The sequence below is a fragment of the Salmo trutta genome, chromosome 23, assembly GCF_901001165.1.
Source record: "Salmo trutta chromosome 23, fSalTru1.1, whole genome shotgun sequence".
Classification (NCBI taxonomy): domain Eukaryota; kingdom Metazoa; phylum Chordata; class Actinopteri; order Salmoniformes; family Salmonidae; genus Salmo; species Salmo trutta.
In genome coordinates, this window is record NC_042979.1 from 14,328,442 (window position 1) to 14,346,096 (window position 17,655).

The 17,655-nt window shown below is 41.4% G+C and overlaps 2 protein-coding genes across 8 annotated transcripts in view; one reads left to right on the forward strand and one right to left on the reverse strand.

Moving 5' to 3' along the window:
• Positions 1–2,768: 2,768 nt before the first annotated feature.
• anxa4 (annexin A4) lies at positions 2,769–9,978 on the reverse strand. Of its 2 annotated transcripts, none has more exons than XM_029709135.1 (13): positions 9,843–9,978; positions 8,559–8,617; positions 7,844–7,931; positions 6,838–6,932; positions 5,502–5,615; positions 5,219–5,309; positions 4,750–4,829; positions 4,425–4,481; positions 4,106–4,199; positions 3,598–3,693; positions 3,387–3,445; positions 3,137–3,259; positions 2,769–3,023 (listed from the first exon to the last, which is right to left on the reverse strand). In XM_029709135.1, the coding sequence occupies exons 2-13, from the start codon at positions 8,565–8,567 to the stop codon at positions 2,970–2,972; spliced, it is 960 nt and encodes a 319-aa protein (XP_029564995.1). In that variant the 5' UTR covers positions 8,568–8,617; positions 9,843–9,978; the 3' UTR covers positions 2,769–2,969. The 2 variants fall into 2 exon arrangements, with proteins under 2 accessions (XP_029564995.1, XP_029564996.1); XM_029709136.1 differs by lacking the exon at positions 9,843–9,978 and adding an exon at positions 8,840–8,861.
• A 324-nt stretch (positions 9,979–10,302) lies between these two features.
• The window catches only part of LOC115159426 (AP2-associated protein kinase 1), a 31,165-nt gene continuing 23,812 nt past the window's right edge, over positions 10,303–17,655 (forward strand). For all 6 annotated transcript variants that reach the window (XM_029709128.1, XM_029709130.1, XM_029709129.1 and 3 more), the window contains exons 1-4: positions 10,303–11,355; positions 15,385–15,503; positions 15,741–15,849; positions 17,340–17,482. In XM_029709128.1, coding sequence (XP_029564988.1) covers positions 11,196–11,355; positions 15,385–15,503; positions 15,741–15,849; positions 17,340–17,482 — 531 coding nt within the window. In that variant the 5' untranslated portion in view covers positions 10,303–11,195. The remainder of the gene's footprint in view (positions 11,356–15,384; positions 15,504–15,740; positions 15,850–17,339; positions 17,483–17,655) is intronic.

The window sequence follows — 17,655 nt, forward strand, 5'->3', positions numbered from 1 at the left end:
GAACATGAACGCACAATAAATACAAGATCAATCAAAACAAATTCACATAATACCTCTCTTAAACTCCATCTAAACTGCCCAATGGAGACAAGCGAGTCTAATTTCAAGGTGGCCTGAAGGCTCAAAACCATGCTGAATGAATCATGAATGACCAGGTGTACTGAGTAGGCACAGGAGTAAATAACTGTATTATCTGCGTAGAGATGAATGTTACAGGTTTTAACAGATAGACCAATATTATTTACATAACTTGTGAAGAGAACAGGGCCCAAATTTGACCCCTGCGGCACACCTTTTGCAATATTGAGGAAACTAGATTTGATACCGTCAGTAAGCACACATTGTGTCCTGTCAGTTAGATAGTTCTGGAACCAATTGCAAGATGCCTGATTTCAGCCTATTTCAGACAACCTTCGAACAAGTAAGAAAGGGTCAACCGTATCAAATGCCTTCAACGGGTCAATAAATAAGGCAGCACAATGATTTTTATAGTCTAAACTATAGCACATCATCTAAGACAAGTGTAGCTGCTGAAACAGTGCTATGTCCCGCTCTAAAACCAGATTGGTGCTCATTCAAAACAGAATGAGAAGTTTAAATAGTTCTATGTTGAGAGTTGGCCAGGGCCTCTAACATTTTGGCAAGGCAAGATAGCTTGGAAATTGGACAGTTGTTATCTAAGTCAGAAGGATCTCCGTCTTTGTGAAGGGGGAATACTTGTGCCGTTTTCCAGATCTTAGGGATAACCCCAGAAACAACTGTCAAGTTAAAAATATAGGTTCATGATTCTGCAACAAGTGGGGCAGAAAGCTGCAGCAAAAAAGGATCAAGCATTTCACTACACCCGCAATAATCTTCTGAACATGTGTATGTCACAAATCAAATTTGATTTGAAGTGAGTCAGCCCCAGTGTATTTGTTTTACATCAATCTTCAATAAGGCACTTAGTACATCATAGACATCAAATGGTTGAAATGAAAATGAGGAATGTATATCTGGGAATGTATTGTTCTCTGCAACCTGACTCGAGGTGAGTAATGGACTCTCTCGGCTGGAATCAAAGTTTTCAGAAGCTAGGTGGCCTGCTGAGGCAAAGTGGTTATTAAAATCACCACAAATGTCCCTGATCTGTTATGGGACCAGAGGCTGTCATAACCCGATGGGGTAATGAGGGTTTGGAGTTTTGATTCAGAGATTTGACTACCTTGCAGAAGGCAGCTGGATTCCCACCATTCGTAGAAACACAGTTCAAGAATGATGTCGATTTTAATTTTCTAACCAGGGAAAGACATCTATTTCTCAAGGGTCTGAAAGACTGCCAGTCAGACGTAGAATAAGTCAGCCTAGCCTTAACCCAAGCTAAATGTATCTTCTGAAGTTTCTCTGATACTTAATGGACCAGGCATTAGCTCGATCCCGTACCCTTAGTTTGTTGAACGGATCAGGCTTATCTGTAATAGAGTTGAGCAAAGAAGTAAACCAATTTAGGGCCCGATCCAAGTCTGAGATATCTGACACAACCTTCCATTCACACAATCCCAGATCAGAAAATAATCGTTACCTAGAATTTCTCTTTGTAATAATACAAGAGCGAGATATAGGTAGCTTTGCATCTCTTATGTAGGCAATGAGACAATGGTCACTAAATACCAAGAGTTCCATTGGGGCATTTGTCAAAATAATATCTAAAAGAGTAGATTTTTCAGCGTGTTTAAAGTTGGGGTGGGTTGGTTCATTTATCAACTGAGTTATATCTGCATTGAACTAAATCTCTTTCAGCCTATCAGAAGCTGGCATCAACCAATCCAGATTAAGATCACCCAAAATGTATAATTCAGATTTTGCATAGTTAGATAGCAAGTCAGACAATTGGCTAAGAGCACATGTTGCGGCAGAGGGAGGGTGATAAATTCCCACTAGTGTAAATTGGGCATTATTATCAAGGACCACATTTAGGACGAGACATTCAAATTGCTTAGGGACAGAGATAGTGAGAGATACAGAAACATTTAAGTTGTCCTTTGTAAATATGGCAACACCTCCACCAACTGTAAGATCTAAAAACATTATAACCAGACAGATACACATTCGGCATAGTCTTATTAAGTTCTAGATATTACCAGAATGTCCATGTTGGCTTAAGAAGCAAGCGTTCAAAATTCTGGCATGCCACAGCTGCGGGATTTCAGATCAGATGGAGTCTCAAATACAAGCATAGGCCTACTTTGCCTAGTTGGTAACCCCTTATTTGAAAATTCCATAGGGCTAGTTTGAATTGTATAGATACAAGAATGTCTAGATCTGTATCATTGGGCCTATGCTTTGAGCGAGGAAGTGGATTAAAACAAGTCAATGAGGGTCACCTGTTGCGGGCCTGCGGTAGAATGATAATGCTGATCATTTATGGTTGGGATTACCTGAGTGAAACTTGGGGTGTTGATAAGTCTCAGCGCAGCCTTGAAATACGAGGACAGGGTCTAGGCACAAAGATGAGTACATACTTTGCCTTCCAAATCAGACTAACATCCAATTAAGGTAATTGAATCAAATGACTCAGAGGTGACTCAACAAACAAGCCATCCAAACTAATTCATTAAATGGACTTCAAACAGTGAGAGATGAAAATGGCTTTCCGCTGAGACGGGGTTGGGAGGCAGAGGTTCACAAGGTCCATCTTTTATGCTTCCTGAGATGTGGCAACAGCTCTCTCTAACCAACAACACTAATTAAAGCTCTAGCAGGGGATCAATAAAGAATGCAAGCAGGTGTAAAATGTCACTTGTCTTTGGTTTAATCAGTATTACAAACTGTGAAAAAAGGCATCATGGTCAGTCTAAAATGCTCTGGCTACAGAAGAGCAGAGGATATTGAGAGACCTGTAAGCAAAGGAAACAGCAGATAGTAGAGGCACCAATGGTGTTGTTGCAGAGTGAAGTCATCGCTGAATGATGTCCTAGATGTTCAACGTCCTACTCTCCACATAACTGCAGCAGAATTTTGCGGTAATCTCCAGATGTGTCTCCCTAAACAATACAGAAACACTCAGATTACGTCAAAATAACAGAAAGAAATGGGCACAAATCTAACTTTTAAATGAGACAAATCTTTACTTCATCCCTTGTGACCAGGGTCTCACCTTGATGAAGGAATGGAGAGTCTTGCCGTACGCTTTCAAGAACTCGGCCTTGATGTCCAACATGTCAATCTCGGCCCGAGCCACCATGATTCTAATCAGTACGCTGTCTGTAGTTCCCAGACCCTGAAAAAACAGGAGGGAAGGAGCTGTCAACATTCTGATGAAGTCAGTCTGATAACCCACAAGCGTAAGCAGATATGCACCCTCCATGGGAGGTGTGTTAAAAAAGTCTCAATTTCAAAATCTTTACCTTCATGGATTTATATAACCGCTCTGCAAAGAATGCTGGCTTGTTTTTAAGGCATTTCACTGCAAAAAATAAATCAGATCGATACATCAGGCATGATAGCTCAACAAGCTTTAGTTTAGCTTATTTTCATCAGAACTGATCGGACTCTCAGTCTTATCTGTCTTCGGTACATTATTACAAGAGGCACTGAAACAAATTGGACCCGTCTGACCTATTGCCAGAAAGACATTCTCCAGAGAGCCAGACATCTCCCTCTTAATGCTGTCCTCGATGTCCCTCCCAGAGATCTTCTGATACTCCTTAAACACTGAGACAATGAGGTGAGAGAGCGAGATATGGAATCAATCATACTGTTGTAGTGAGTAAGAAGCACATGACAAAATGTTGGTTCCTCAAATAACCAGAACATGTCGGCAGAACAGTGTCTGTGCATTACATTTTGTGCCAAAGTCAGTGTGGAAGTAAGTATCTTAACTGAAGAGAAGTGTAAAGTGCAATAAACAAACAATAAACAAGTAGACTGTGAGAAGGTCACTTCTGGTGATATGTAACTTGTTGTAACTTGTCACTCTGATCTTAAACGTGAGTCTCGGCAGAAATGTTATTTTATTATTATAAAATATTTTGGGAGTGTACCGCTGCGGCGACGGTGGTGGTGTACAGCGTTGGTGTACCGCTGCTAAACGAATATACACAGAAATATTTTGTGGGGACAATACCTTGGAGTAGGTGATTTCTGTTCCTCACACAGAGCACAGTGAGGAACTTGACCTCATCTGTTCCCCAACGAGCCTCCCCAGCCTCGTAGATATCCTGAAAACCCACAGCAAAAGTACTTCACAAACCCAAACAGAAAATCTCCCAACACTGACTGTTTTGGGACATATTTGATGTGAGATTAGGTTTTAAAAAAACTATGTCTAAAGTTGATCTTACTGTTCATCTTCCTAACCGTGGGGTGATCCTGATACCCCAGCATGTGCTACTATGCGAGATAGACAGAGCCAGGTCACCTCCTCTCTGGGTCCATATTCTCACCTTAGCATCCTTCACAGCCTGGGCCTCATCCACAGTGTTGCTCTCATCTCGCCCCGCCTGTCAGTCACAGGACAGACACAGAGGCCATGTTAGCAAAGAGTCAGACAATGACATGACCATTACCTGGCCATAAGAGGCCTCTAAAAACTACAAACATCCATTATGTGTTAAATTGTACCCAAGTGATGAAGTGAAGGGGGAGTGACTATTTCCTTTACAACAATTCATGTACTGTAGTTCGGTTGGCTTTCCTTTGATTGTTGGAATATGAAGGTCAACCAGGTGTGTATTCAGAGAAGTCAATATTGTAACGGTCTATTCTCACCGTGAGCAAAGAGACCAGAACCCTCTGGAACATTCCGGAAGTATCACCATCGATATCTTCCTCCAGGTTCTTTTCATAATCTGCCATCACACACGATTTAAGCAAAAAGTAGGAGTTAAGAATGACCTTAGACCCAGTGATCGGACTCTGCAATTATAACACACAACACTTGAAACGGTTCGTGAACACCCTGTCAAAAGCTATGGCAGGCAACAAAAGTTGAATATTGCTCTATAGAAGACACTAATAAATCATTCATATCATGCATTGTGTTCACGTTATGTGATTCATTGTTGGTCCGTACACTCTCAAGAGGGCGAGACACTGATATCCTAGATCAGATTTCCTCTTCATATACAGTGATCAATACTAAAGTATGAACTTGTACCATACACCGCATGCGATACCTCTTCTACAGATGGAGATTCAATACATGGCACAGACAGAATGTGTACTGTGTAGCTACTACCTTTGATGTACGCCGCTGTTATGGCTCTAATTTCAGCGTTCGTCCTTGAGGCCAGGATATCAATGAGAGCAGCCTCCTCTGTTCCAGCACCCTAGCATTCAGTAAAATAGAGATGTGGAGAGCTATGTAAGTACCTCAAAGAGTAGTGTGATGCAACACATTTATGGATTGTGGATGAGGTGAATAGCCCAATACAATGTCAATAGCTCGAAGACGTGCAGTATTGAAAAGTGTTACATCAATCCCCACTGTGATGGTGTCCCTAGCAGTGATAACCTCTGACCTTCATAGCGTTCCTCAGCTCGTAGGCATCATACACAGGAGCGGTCATCAGGAGGCCCAGCACCACGTTCTCAAAGTTCCCCGTCAGCTCTCCCTTCAGATCATCTGTCAGGTCCTACAGGGACAGAGAGACAGACATTTAAATGGGTCCCGATTGACACAATCTCCTGCCTAGTGCGCAAGTAAGCATACACTACTTCTCTCATACACTCATATCTCAGAGGTGATAAACAAGGTCTTCAAAATGTTTAATCTGTCAGACTAAATGCTTCAGACATTCCAGATACAAGTCTGCTTCCAGAAGGGCGTGGCTGCAAAAGAGCTGTACACAGAAGGTTTGTAGTGGACACATTTAGCTTCTTCATGAGCCTGCCTGTGGGCGTCCCCGTGCACTGTATGACTCACTGTTTCTGACCAGGAGGATTCCACTAGCAATCTTTGTCCTTCCCTGTGGCAAGCTTCCTCATTCATGGGACCTTTTAGATAACTTTATCAATGATTTATTGTATGCCAGACTGTGTCAGCTCCTATCTAACAGTGTCAATAGAGTAGACATTGATCAGACTTCCCTTTTAGTTTTAAATGTCGAGTTTAGTTATCGTTTAACATGGGGCCTGTCATTCTATAATCTCTCTACTTCACTTAAACACAAAGTGCAGTATCCTGACTGACATTGGCCTTCATTTAAAATCAGGTTAACCTCAACCCTCATGAGCGAGAGGTCTTTCCACCTAACCTGTGATGGTAGACAAGCTTCTCTCTATTCTCTGAAACACATAACCATCTTTGTGTAAGAGTTAATGATCAACCTGAGGCACCAACTGTCAGCACAATGTTACCATTAACACCAGACACCACCACACCCAGAAAAACACACACACACACACACACACAAAGCCACAAACCAGAAGGGTATACTATAACAATTAATCAATAAGTCAGCCAGCTAAAATTGGATAAATAGCCAGAAATATTTGTCGATTTTCCACTTCATTAAGAAAGCTAAACTTAGATATGTGTTTTTGGTTGTTGAGTCAATTAGAGAATGCCCGTTTCAAGCTTATCTTTCTAAAAAATAGTTACTTTAGAATATTTAGGGCAGTTAGCTGGCTAACTCCATGATCCTGCTTTATAGTATATCCTTCCATGACTGATCACATGATAAATATAACCATTTACACAACCCCTGCAGTCTCCTGTCACTATAAACTATTAAATACTCCCCCTTACTGGAGCTGGTGGTGTTAGGCTTTTGGAACGTTTTGAGAATAGTCTGATCATTCAAACTGTGATATGAGAAATGTAATAAGACAGGCATAAGTCAGTAGAACACTTACCTTCCCCACGGTCTGCTTGTAAGCCTCCTTGATGCGTTGCCTCTGAGCAATGGTACGACGTGCCAGGACCTCAATGACAGCTGCCTCATCCGTGCCTATAACAAACCATCACAGGGTTACATTACTGTATACCTTCACATTATACTGATCCATTAGGTAAAATAACTTGCTGTTGATAAAACAGCATCAATCACCATTGAACTATCCTAAATATCGCCCCGATGTCACACAGTTACAAAGAACTCAGCCAGATTTCAACCTGAATGTTGAACAGACACACTTCCGGCTTCCAAGCTCCTCTCTCACCCTGGAAAAACCCGGGTCCTACAGGCACGGTTGGTTCTCAGTGTATGTGCCATCTGGTTCTAATGCGTCGCACACTAGAGTCAGGTGAAACCTATTACGTCTAGCTAACAGCATCAGCATTCCCAACGTGGAGCTGTATACTATCTTGTAGGCTTGTGTTTAACAGCGCGTAACTTGTTTTCTTACAAAGCTCATTGTATTTTCTGCATTGTATCCCTACAGCATAGATGTGTAAAAAGCATAGACACAAATAACACAGGCGCAAAGATAATGCAATCCTACAGTAACTTCTGACTAGAACAGGAAAAAGGCAAAAATAATGATGAAAACGGGGGAAAAAAAGAAAAAAAGATGAGTCAAGTATACCAGAGTGGAGAAGGAAAGAAATGACTCCCAGGCCACACTCAGAGAAATGAAGGAGGTCTTAGAAATGGAAAGTGACTACAGTCCTGTGTAGAGGGCCTGTAGAGAGTTCTAGAATAATTACAACTGATGTGAAAGTACTAATAGCATACTGTTCAACAGGAAGGTATTATTGAAGCTTTCATTGAAAGGAAAGACATACAACTTTTTTTGAATTAAGACCTATTTATCAGAAGAAAGGGGATCCTACCATACTCATTGACATTGTTTTCGGAATGTCTGAATTGATCTTAGAAACAAACAGCCAGTCATCGCTTAGAATGTTGGGATCACTCACCAGCCCCCTTCATGGCTCCTCTCAGTCTGTTTACATCCTCCTCTACTTTGAAGCCAGCGGCTTCAGTCACAGTTCCACGGTTGCCAATCTGCAGTGGCAAATATTAAAATGGCATACATATAACTCCCTATGAATTCAGCAGCTGGCATTTATCCAGTCACTATCCAACACTATTGTACTTTGAGTCATAGGCTATCACCCTCAAACTCAACTCTGGACCTTGACGTAAGTTCCACTGATTTTGACCTGGGACACCAGGTGTGTGTAATAACAGAAAACCAGCAGGCTCTGGACCTCGTAGGGTAAGAGTTGAGTAACCCTGGTCTATAGGTACACACATACACATCTCAACAGATCTGTGTGATTTTGTTCAGTAACAGCAACATGTATTTATTATGTACAGTATAGGTGTAGCCTATACGTCAGACTGCCTCTGTAGTATACTGTGGCTGCTACTTTCAAAAAGCTGTCTTGTCTGTGCTGTCAGTAGGATTACAGCAGTAAAAATCGAATTGGACAATTTCATTGGTATAGTACATCATACATGTTTTATGCAAGCTACAATGAACATACTGTTGATAAATCATTTCCAATAGTAAGCAACGAAAACAAACAAATGTAAATCTGATCATGCAAATCTATGAAAATGTTGAACACTAAAATCATTCATAGTTCACTCCCACTACAGTAGACACGTTCGGGTGCTGAGACTTACCGCTGCCATTATGCCAGTGAGATAGAGTTTCCAAACGTGAGCAAGAGAGATGGGAAAAGCTATCAAAAGAAAAACAGTTATATTATTTCTCAGGATGGTTAATAAACGCATATACGCCATTTTTCCTGCGATGCGCATTATATTACCATTATCCATACAATACCTCTGACCTTTGAGTAACAGATAAAGATGGGCTAACGAAACATAGACCATCTACATACATTTGTTAATTCCCACTTTGGTCAGTTGATCAAAAGCAAATGGTCCTGTTGCTACATTACCTAAATCAGCCCTGTAGAGAATAACAATGTGGTGGGCTTTCACAGTAGGAAAGACTGGGTTAAATACTCATTACCCTCATTAATGTTTCATCACCACACACGTGTGCGCACACACACACACACACACACACACACACACACACACACACAGAGAGAGAGAGAGAGAGAGAGAGCCACTGAATCTTTAGCTTATTTCCTACTCTAAAAATCAACTCTACCAACTGAAACAATTAGCCGACAACACTTCCCCCAAAATCCAAATCAGACAAAATACATCTCTGGTCAGAGCTTATTTACTTCATGGCGTCACTCAATATAGTTTATGTTGTTAATTATTATATTAATAGGAGACAACATCTTTATTGTCCAGGGTGTTGTCCCTTTTAGTGGCCCTTTTCGTCCAGGGGTGTTGTCCATATTGTGCCTCTTCATTAGCCAAGGATGACAACTCTTTCAGAAATGTACTGTCTACATCTGCTCAGTTTGGGGTCGAAATACCTGGCACAAGAAGAAACCTTTTAACCCCTGCCTCTGTCACACTGCCATATCAAAACATTACTAGATCTAAAGTCACACCTTTCTGAATCACTTTTTACATCAATAGGCCTATATTAGTAACCTGCATTAGCCCACTGGAGTAAATGTAGTTTTCAAAGTAACAACTGCGCAGACTCGACAAACCTTTGGTAAATATGGAGACATTGTTACGCAAAACAGTTCTTATAGTTTCTTGTTAGTTTCCAAGTTGCCCGTCTTGTGATTGTAACTTATGGCCCAATTCAATAAGTATATAGTTTGCAGGACGCGATGTATGTATATCTGTCTGCTGGCAGCCAACAACGGAACAATAACTTTGAGGTTCATTTTCTGTTCGAGACACACCCTTGAATGTGTCAGATAGTAGGTATTCTTAAGCTTCTAGGTAAAAACAACACAATACATATCGAGCCTATATTTCTAGTTTAACCTCATCCTATAAAATGACATACAAATGTTTACTTACCGTATAGACAGTAAAAACGATATTTTCTAATGAAGCAGACCGAAAGGAAGCTCTCTTCTGCGAATGTCGGCCGTTAAAACGCAACACAGTGGATGACACAAAGAGGAGTTTTCGGTCCCACCCCTTTGTGGTTACACTAGGGCAGGCTACTTTATATTTTACAGTGAAGAACTCTCTATCTCTCTCTCTCTCTTTTTTTTAATAATTGTTAATTGTGATTGCAGATACTTGTACCTTGTTTGTTCTCTCTCTGCCACAAACGTATTGATTGTATTATTATGCTTCAAGAGGAAAATAGCATGTCATCCCATTCCCATATTCTAGTATACTAATTCATTCATTTTAGAGATTCTCCCTTGTGGCTGCTCACCCGCGCCCCCACCAGTCAATGCCACCAGTGTGCCCCCCTCACTACAGACCTCATGACTACAGATCCCATGACCCCACTGCAGTAAAGCTGTAGGCTATGGGCTGTAGTAGGCAGCTGCTGATATGTTGGTGTTGTCGTAGTAGCCGAAGCTTGTATTCGCCTATCTTGCGTACATCTAACATATACTAACTGACTAGCTAGCAATATTTTATCTATATTTTCTAAGGGAGCTATCAAACCAAACTGAGGTCGAAAGTAGCTACAATTGGTACATTTCGGAATTACCATTTCCTGTCATTTTGATAGGCATTTCCTGTTGCGAAATAGCTAGGTAGCGGTTCGTGGCAGTAAGCTAGCTGACGTTGGCTAATTGGTAGCCTAGCTGGCTAGCTAGCTAGATGATGAATTGTAGCAGACTTGGAAATAATCATTCTTTGCTGAACGACATTAAATATGGAAGGATCGTGTAATATTGGCACGTTTTACATGGGGTATATTACAACGGACATAATTTTTACAGGATAACCTTAGCTACATGAAATGTCATAACGTTAAGCTAGCCGCGGAGATGGAGGGACCCACAACCCCCTGAATAGCTGCACTGATGGAGAAATGTCCTCCTCCAAGATGAGCAAGTCGAATACTGCGCAAGGTTTAGCGGAAATATATTAGCATCTATCTTATCTCTGTAGCTATATTAGTCTGTCAAGCAAATGGGAGACTGGTTATTCGGAGTTAGCTCATAATTGACAGCTAACGTTAGCTGCTGGTGAAGAAATCACTGCTGTTTTTGGCATCTGCAAACAACAAAACTGGTTTTGTCAGACAAACCTTAGGCCTTGTCCAGAAAACAAAGTTAATTTGTGAAACTGACATCGCTGGAAATAAGGACATTTGAGCTTTCTGCGTCGTCATTTGAGCATTCTGCGTCGTTTTGATTGAAGTGAGGATAATAGTTCCTCATCATCTGACTGATAGTTATCATGAGGAAGTTCTTTGATTCATCTCGTCGGGAGTTGGTCAGTTCTGGACCTGGTTCTGGAGGAGGTAGCAGTGGATCCAGCCATGTAGGTGGCAATTTAATTGGACGTTCATGTACTATAGGTCGACACCAAGTCACTATTGAAGAAACAGTGGCCGAAGGTGAGTGAGATGTAGGAATTGAGGCTTGTCTTTTGGAAATGTTTTGATGCCCGTGCTGACTGAGAACATGAAATGTGACATTTCAGTCAGACTGCAAACTGCCACAATGTTTGAACATTGATCAGTCATTAGCAGTCAGGTAGCTGCTACACGAACTGTGGTATGATGACATTCAGTACTGCTTAAGCCAGAGGCAGGCCTAGGTTTCAGAATGATATGGCAACAGTAGGCTTTGTCATTGGCAGAGACACATTTGTCAATTTTCCACTCAATGCCATGATGTAATCCTATTCCTGACACTTGAATATCGGACACACCCAGCCCAATTACCATTTCAATGTAGGTGGATAAGCAATTCAAAGGTGCCATGCTGTTTGTAGATTCCAGTTTTGATGATCAAGTGTAAGGGCTGCTGCCTGACAGTGATTTATCTGTCGCGTGACTGACAGCTCTGTCATTGTTTGAGCGGCAGCTTTATTTGGTAAAGCCGTTGGCAGGAAATCCCCTTACATATGAGGTGCTGATTAAATGTACTCAGGGACAGTTTTGGGTGTTGTATGATTTATTAAAACGTGTGACCATGGACATGAGAAGAGGCTCATTTTCAGGTACTGAAGAGCACTGAGAGATGTCTGGGGTGTGGATGTATCTGTAGGCCTACTCTTAAACTAAAGTCCATTGGGGACATTAAACCTGGTATCTTTGTCCTTTTGACAACCCAAGACCATACAGATCAAGTTGCTGATCGTTTGGGTATTACATTTACATTTTAGTCATTTAGCAGACGCTCTTATCCAGAGCGACTTACATGAATGCATACATTTCATACATTTTTTGCGTACTGGTCCCCCGTGGGAATCGAACCCACAACCCTGGCGTTGCAAACACCATGCTCTACCAAATGAGCCACACGGTAGTGAAGTCCAAAGAACCTGCAGATAATGCCTTGATGTGAGGAAGTGATGTAATATTAGGCTAATCCCTGACTCCCTGTGCAAATGGTAAAAATCACCTCTCAAAACAGTATATTTTTAACCATAAGCAGCCATCTTGTTCAAGTTTATGTAAATTCAATCAGTTCTTGAAATGAAATAATTCCAGAATAGAAAAATGAAATAGCCTTTAAAAATGCCAAATGCCTAGCCTAAATAAACACAATATACATTACAATAATTGCACATCTCAATTCTCAAATGTATCTCAACCCCTGTTACCATAACACCATACCATTTTGTATCATACACTTGGATGAAAGGTATACACCTTCTCTTAACCTGCTACTCTATATCCCCAGGATGTGGCTATGTGCATGTTATGTGTGCATGTGAGTGTGTCGAGAGATACGAGTGCTGCTTGCTGAGAAATTGCGGTGCCTGCATTATCCTGCTCAGTAGAGTCATTTGTGTGGATTGTGTTCACTGGTAGGGTAATGATGTAGCCCTGACATATTACAAAATTAGTTTACTTTGCACAACCTTCTTCTTAAAGACTGAAATTTTGCTCTATCAACCTCGGTTCATCATGACAATAATGGTCCTATCACTTTTTCACATTCCACGCTTTTGTTGGTTACGAAGGCAAATTGCATCTCATGATTTCTGCCTATTCTGTCCATCCTTCTGAAGCGCTGCTTTGCAGTGTACACTGTTCAGGAATTGAGTCTAAAACATGCTGAATAGAGAGAGTCAGCGTCTTGCATATTGTTGAAGTAGCCTCTCCCTGCCCCAGTCTTATTTCAGCAACTAGCACTGCTATACTGTATAGAGCTACACAGTACACTGCAGTTTCTACACACTGAAATTGAACACCAGTATGGTATAACATATATTCTAGATAGGTTATCAACATTAGCTAAAGACAGTGAATTCCATGCTAAGACAGTTAGGCTAGATAGGCCTTCAGTTTCCCTGGGGCAATGCCATCATGGAGGCTTGAGTTGCGCTGAAAGTCAGGAATTAAACATGATGCCACTAAGGCAGTTGGCAGAAGATGACTAATGATGCTGTTATGGATGCTACTCCAGGGTTTATTTATGTAATTCTATGTGCTATGCACACTACATTATGGATGCTGCATTTACCGGAATGGTTAGGCCTATTTGATTTCTTTACTCAAATATCTTGCCTCCTCTTCTAATCATATTGTTTCATAATGGGACGCGAATCACCATTATAAGAGTATTTATTTAATGTTTGGTGTGACTTGCTTCAGCAGTCACATTCTCAACCTTTCACTCTTGTATCCTCATTCATTTCAATGGTGGAATACAGGCTTCAGCATACTACACTGAAATCACTGCCACAAAACTTTCAGAATGTTCAAACTAAAACATTTAGAGTTTAAAAACACATTATGGATTATGATGGTGTACTACTCAATCTAGCCTACTATGCTAACCCACTATAATTCGCTGTGATAACTCCACACCTACAAACCACCCAATAATAGGTCACTATAACTAAACCAGAGCCTATGAAAACCCTATTGCTACAATACTATTACTACAACTACCACCATTACTACTGCCGTCACTACCACTACTGGGTCGTTCCATTTGATTTCAATCACGTTTTGACCACACCCCTTTGGATTTGAACAACATTTTCCATAAATATTGGTCTGGTCCATGGTAAAAGTGGTCAGAAAGTAACTTTTTGGAACTGAAAGCCAAAACATTCAGGAATGTTGACCCGTTTAGCATACCCCACCATACCATGAGACGTCTTCATCACTGGAAAATATCAACCCTCTAGTTTGATATCATTTAAAAGAAGGTGAACTCCTAGGAGTAAAGGGAAAGGGGGATACCTAGTCAATTGTACAACTGAATGCATTCAAATGAAATGTGTCTTCCGCATTTAACCAGGGTACGGAGGGCTGCCTTAATCGACATGCATGTCATCGGCAACATTGGATGGTCAATTATCATGTTCAAGTCATATTGACAAAGTTGTTGTGAAGATGGGGAGAGGTATGTCTGTTATAAAAAGATGTTCTGTATTTTTTACACACAGATCAACTGTACTAGTTGTTCAGGCTCTGGTCTTGTCCCATCTTGATTACTGTCTGATAATATGGTCAAGTGCAGCAAAGAAAGACCTAGAAAAGCTGCAGCTGGCTCAAAACAGAGCAGCACGTCTTGCCCTTAACTGCACACACATAACTAGCATCAACAATATGCACGATAGTCTTTCATGGTTGAGGAGAAATTGACTACTTCTCTTCTAGTCTTTTTAAGAAAAATGTGTTAAATGCCTAACCACTTGTCTAATCTGTTTGCATACACATCAAACAGACATAAATACCCCACCAGACACGCCACTGTGGGTTTCTTCACGGTACCCAAAACAAAACAAAGCCATGACGTCATGGAATGCTCTGCCACCAGAGGTTACTCAAGTGACATGACCATTCAAATCAATGAGTGGATATGCGTGGACTGGTGGCAATTGTGAGTGTACCCATAGGAGCAAAGCAGGAAGTAAAAGCAGGAAGTGTACCCATCAATACGTGCTGTGATTTGTTGATTCAACTCAACTGACATTATCAAAAAAGACATTCCATTGCATGAGCCACATCAGTTAACATAATCTGAATGAACGTTCTATACCAGGCAGCCATTGCGAGTTTACCAGTCATATTGCCAGGGCTAGAGATTCCATGCGCGTTCAATTCATTCTATTTCCCCTCCCTGTTGCTCATGGGAGGGGGTGTTGCCTAGGCAACCGATGACTTGTTTGCTAAAACACCCTGCTTATTTCAGCAAGGAGGAGCAAAGTTTCATCATGTTGTAAAGTGTCCATTTTTGTTACCACACAGACTCAACCGCACAAATGCTCAGCTGTACTGTTTATAATCAGCTGTTATTAAAAAAAAAAAAAAGATTAAACTGATTAAAAAATTTATTGACAGTTTATTTTCTGTAATTGTGCCAGCCCTAGCACAGAGTGGTGTTGCCAACACAGACTTCCAATGGTTGCTTGCCTCCAAACACTGAACCTTATTTCTCATTCACTCTCTTTCTCACAGGGGGGTTTGCCATCGTGTTCCTGGTACGAACCAGCCAAGGACTCCGCTGTGCCCTCAAGAGGATGTATGTCAACAATGAGCACGACCTGCAGGTGTGCAAGCGAGAGATCCAGATCATGGTGAGTAGCTGTGAGATTACCCCACTCCCACGGCATGCGTGGAGGGGAGCTATATTATTTTATTTATTATTCTCCTCTGCTTACATGAAAACACAGGAAGGCCCGTGAACTCTGCACTACATTATTTATCAGTTACAATTTCCCTCTGGGGACAATCAAGTTGAACTGGAACTTAAATGGCATGATAATGTTCACTCTGCCTGTTAATGTAATCCGGTTGTGCATGTGCTCTTGCAGAAGGACCTGGTCGGCCATAAGAACATCGTTGGCTATCTGGACTCTAGTATCACCACTTGTGGAGGAGGAGATGTGTGGGAAGTGCTCATCCTCATGGACTACTGTAAAGGTGAGTGCTTACTGAAGGGTCTGCGTTCAATCAAGTGTAGTTGAAAGACAAGAATAAAGCCAGGTAACTGTCACTCCACATGAGGGCGCTCTCTGTCTGACTATTAGTCTAACTTCCATCTAGGCCACGGGTGTCAAACTCATTCCGTGGAGAACCTAGTGGCTGCGTGTTTAGATTTTTTCCCTTTCAGTTAAGACCTAGACAACCAGGTGAGGGGAGTTCTTTACTAATTAGTGACCTTAATTCCTCAATCAAGTACAAGAGAGGAGCGAAAACCCACAGACACTCGACTCTCCATGGAATGAGTTTGACACGTGATCTGGGCCTACCACTGGTGTGGGGACTTTGTTGTTGTACTTGTCTTTGCATATCATTTGAGTTCTGCGCTGCGCCAGGTTTTTTTCCATGATGTGAATGTATGTTATAGGCATAGTAGATGTACAAAAAGTGTAGAAAACATTAGGAACTCCTGCTCGTTCCATGGCACAGACTGACCAGGTGAATCCAGGTGAAAGCTATGATCCCTTATTGATGTCACTTGTTAAATTGACTTCAATCAGTGTAGATGAAGGGAAGGTAACAGGTTAAATAAGGAGTTTTAAGCCATGAGACAATTGAGACATCGATTGTGTATATGTGCCATTCAGAGGGAGAATGGGCAAGACAAAAGATTGAAGTGCCTTTGAACGGGGTATGGTAGTAGGTGCCAGGCGCACCGGTTTGAGTGTGTCAAGAACTCCAACGCTGCTGGATTTTTCACGTTCAACTGTTTCCCGTGTGTATCAAGAATGGTCTACCACCCAAAGGATATCAAGCCAACTTGACACAACTGTGGGAAGCATTTGAGTCAACATAGGCCAGCATCCCTGTAGAACGCTTTTGACACCTTGTAGAGTCCATGCCCGATGAATTGAGGCTGTTCTGAAGGCAAAAGGGGGTGCAACTCAATATTATAAAGGTGTTCCTAATTTTTTGTAAAGGCCCCTATTGCGAAGTGGTCATTTTCGATCAGTGGTATTCAAAGTTGGGGTCGTCACCACTAGTGCGGGTGGGGGAACTGCAGTGGGGTCACCCCAAAAAAACATTAAGAATACATGTTATTTTATAGGACAATATACAAAAGTTTTAGAAGAAGATGCATTTGAAAAATACAATTTTATTGAGTATTTTGGGGAGGGGTTCTTGAAAATGTAATGAATTGAAGGTTATTTGTTGATGTAAAAAATATTAATTTACTGATTTTATGCTTGTCATTTAGATTTGGGGTGAGGTTTGGTCACGAGAAACTCGTGTGGAAAGAAAATGGGGTCCCCAGAAATTCTGGTGAAAAAAAAAATAATGACGTCCCCGCTGAAAAAGTTTGAACACCACTGTTTTAGATGGTCAAGAGACTGAGTGTGTGAGTGCAAGATGGGTGTACTGAGGAACCTTGCTAGCTCCATACCCAGTGTGTGTGTTCAGTAATGAGACTGAGCGATGTATCTCTGCAGGGGGCCAGGTGGTGAACCTGATGAACCAGCGTCTGCAGACAGGCTTCACAGAGGCAGAGGTGCTGCAGATCTTCTGTGACACGTGTGACGCCGTGTCTCGACTGCACCAGGGCAAGATGCCCATCATCCACAGGGACCTCAAGGTGCGGAGGAATAGAATTCTTCTCCTGTGTTTTCTCCCACCTCCTTACTCTGCTCCCACTCCCTCTGTCTCATCTCGTGCTTGGCTTAGTCTTCCTGTCATATAAATAATATATATAGATATAGATAGAGATAGATATATCTATTTATCTATCTATATATATATTAGTGTCTT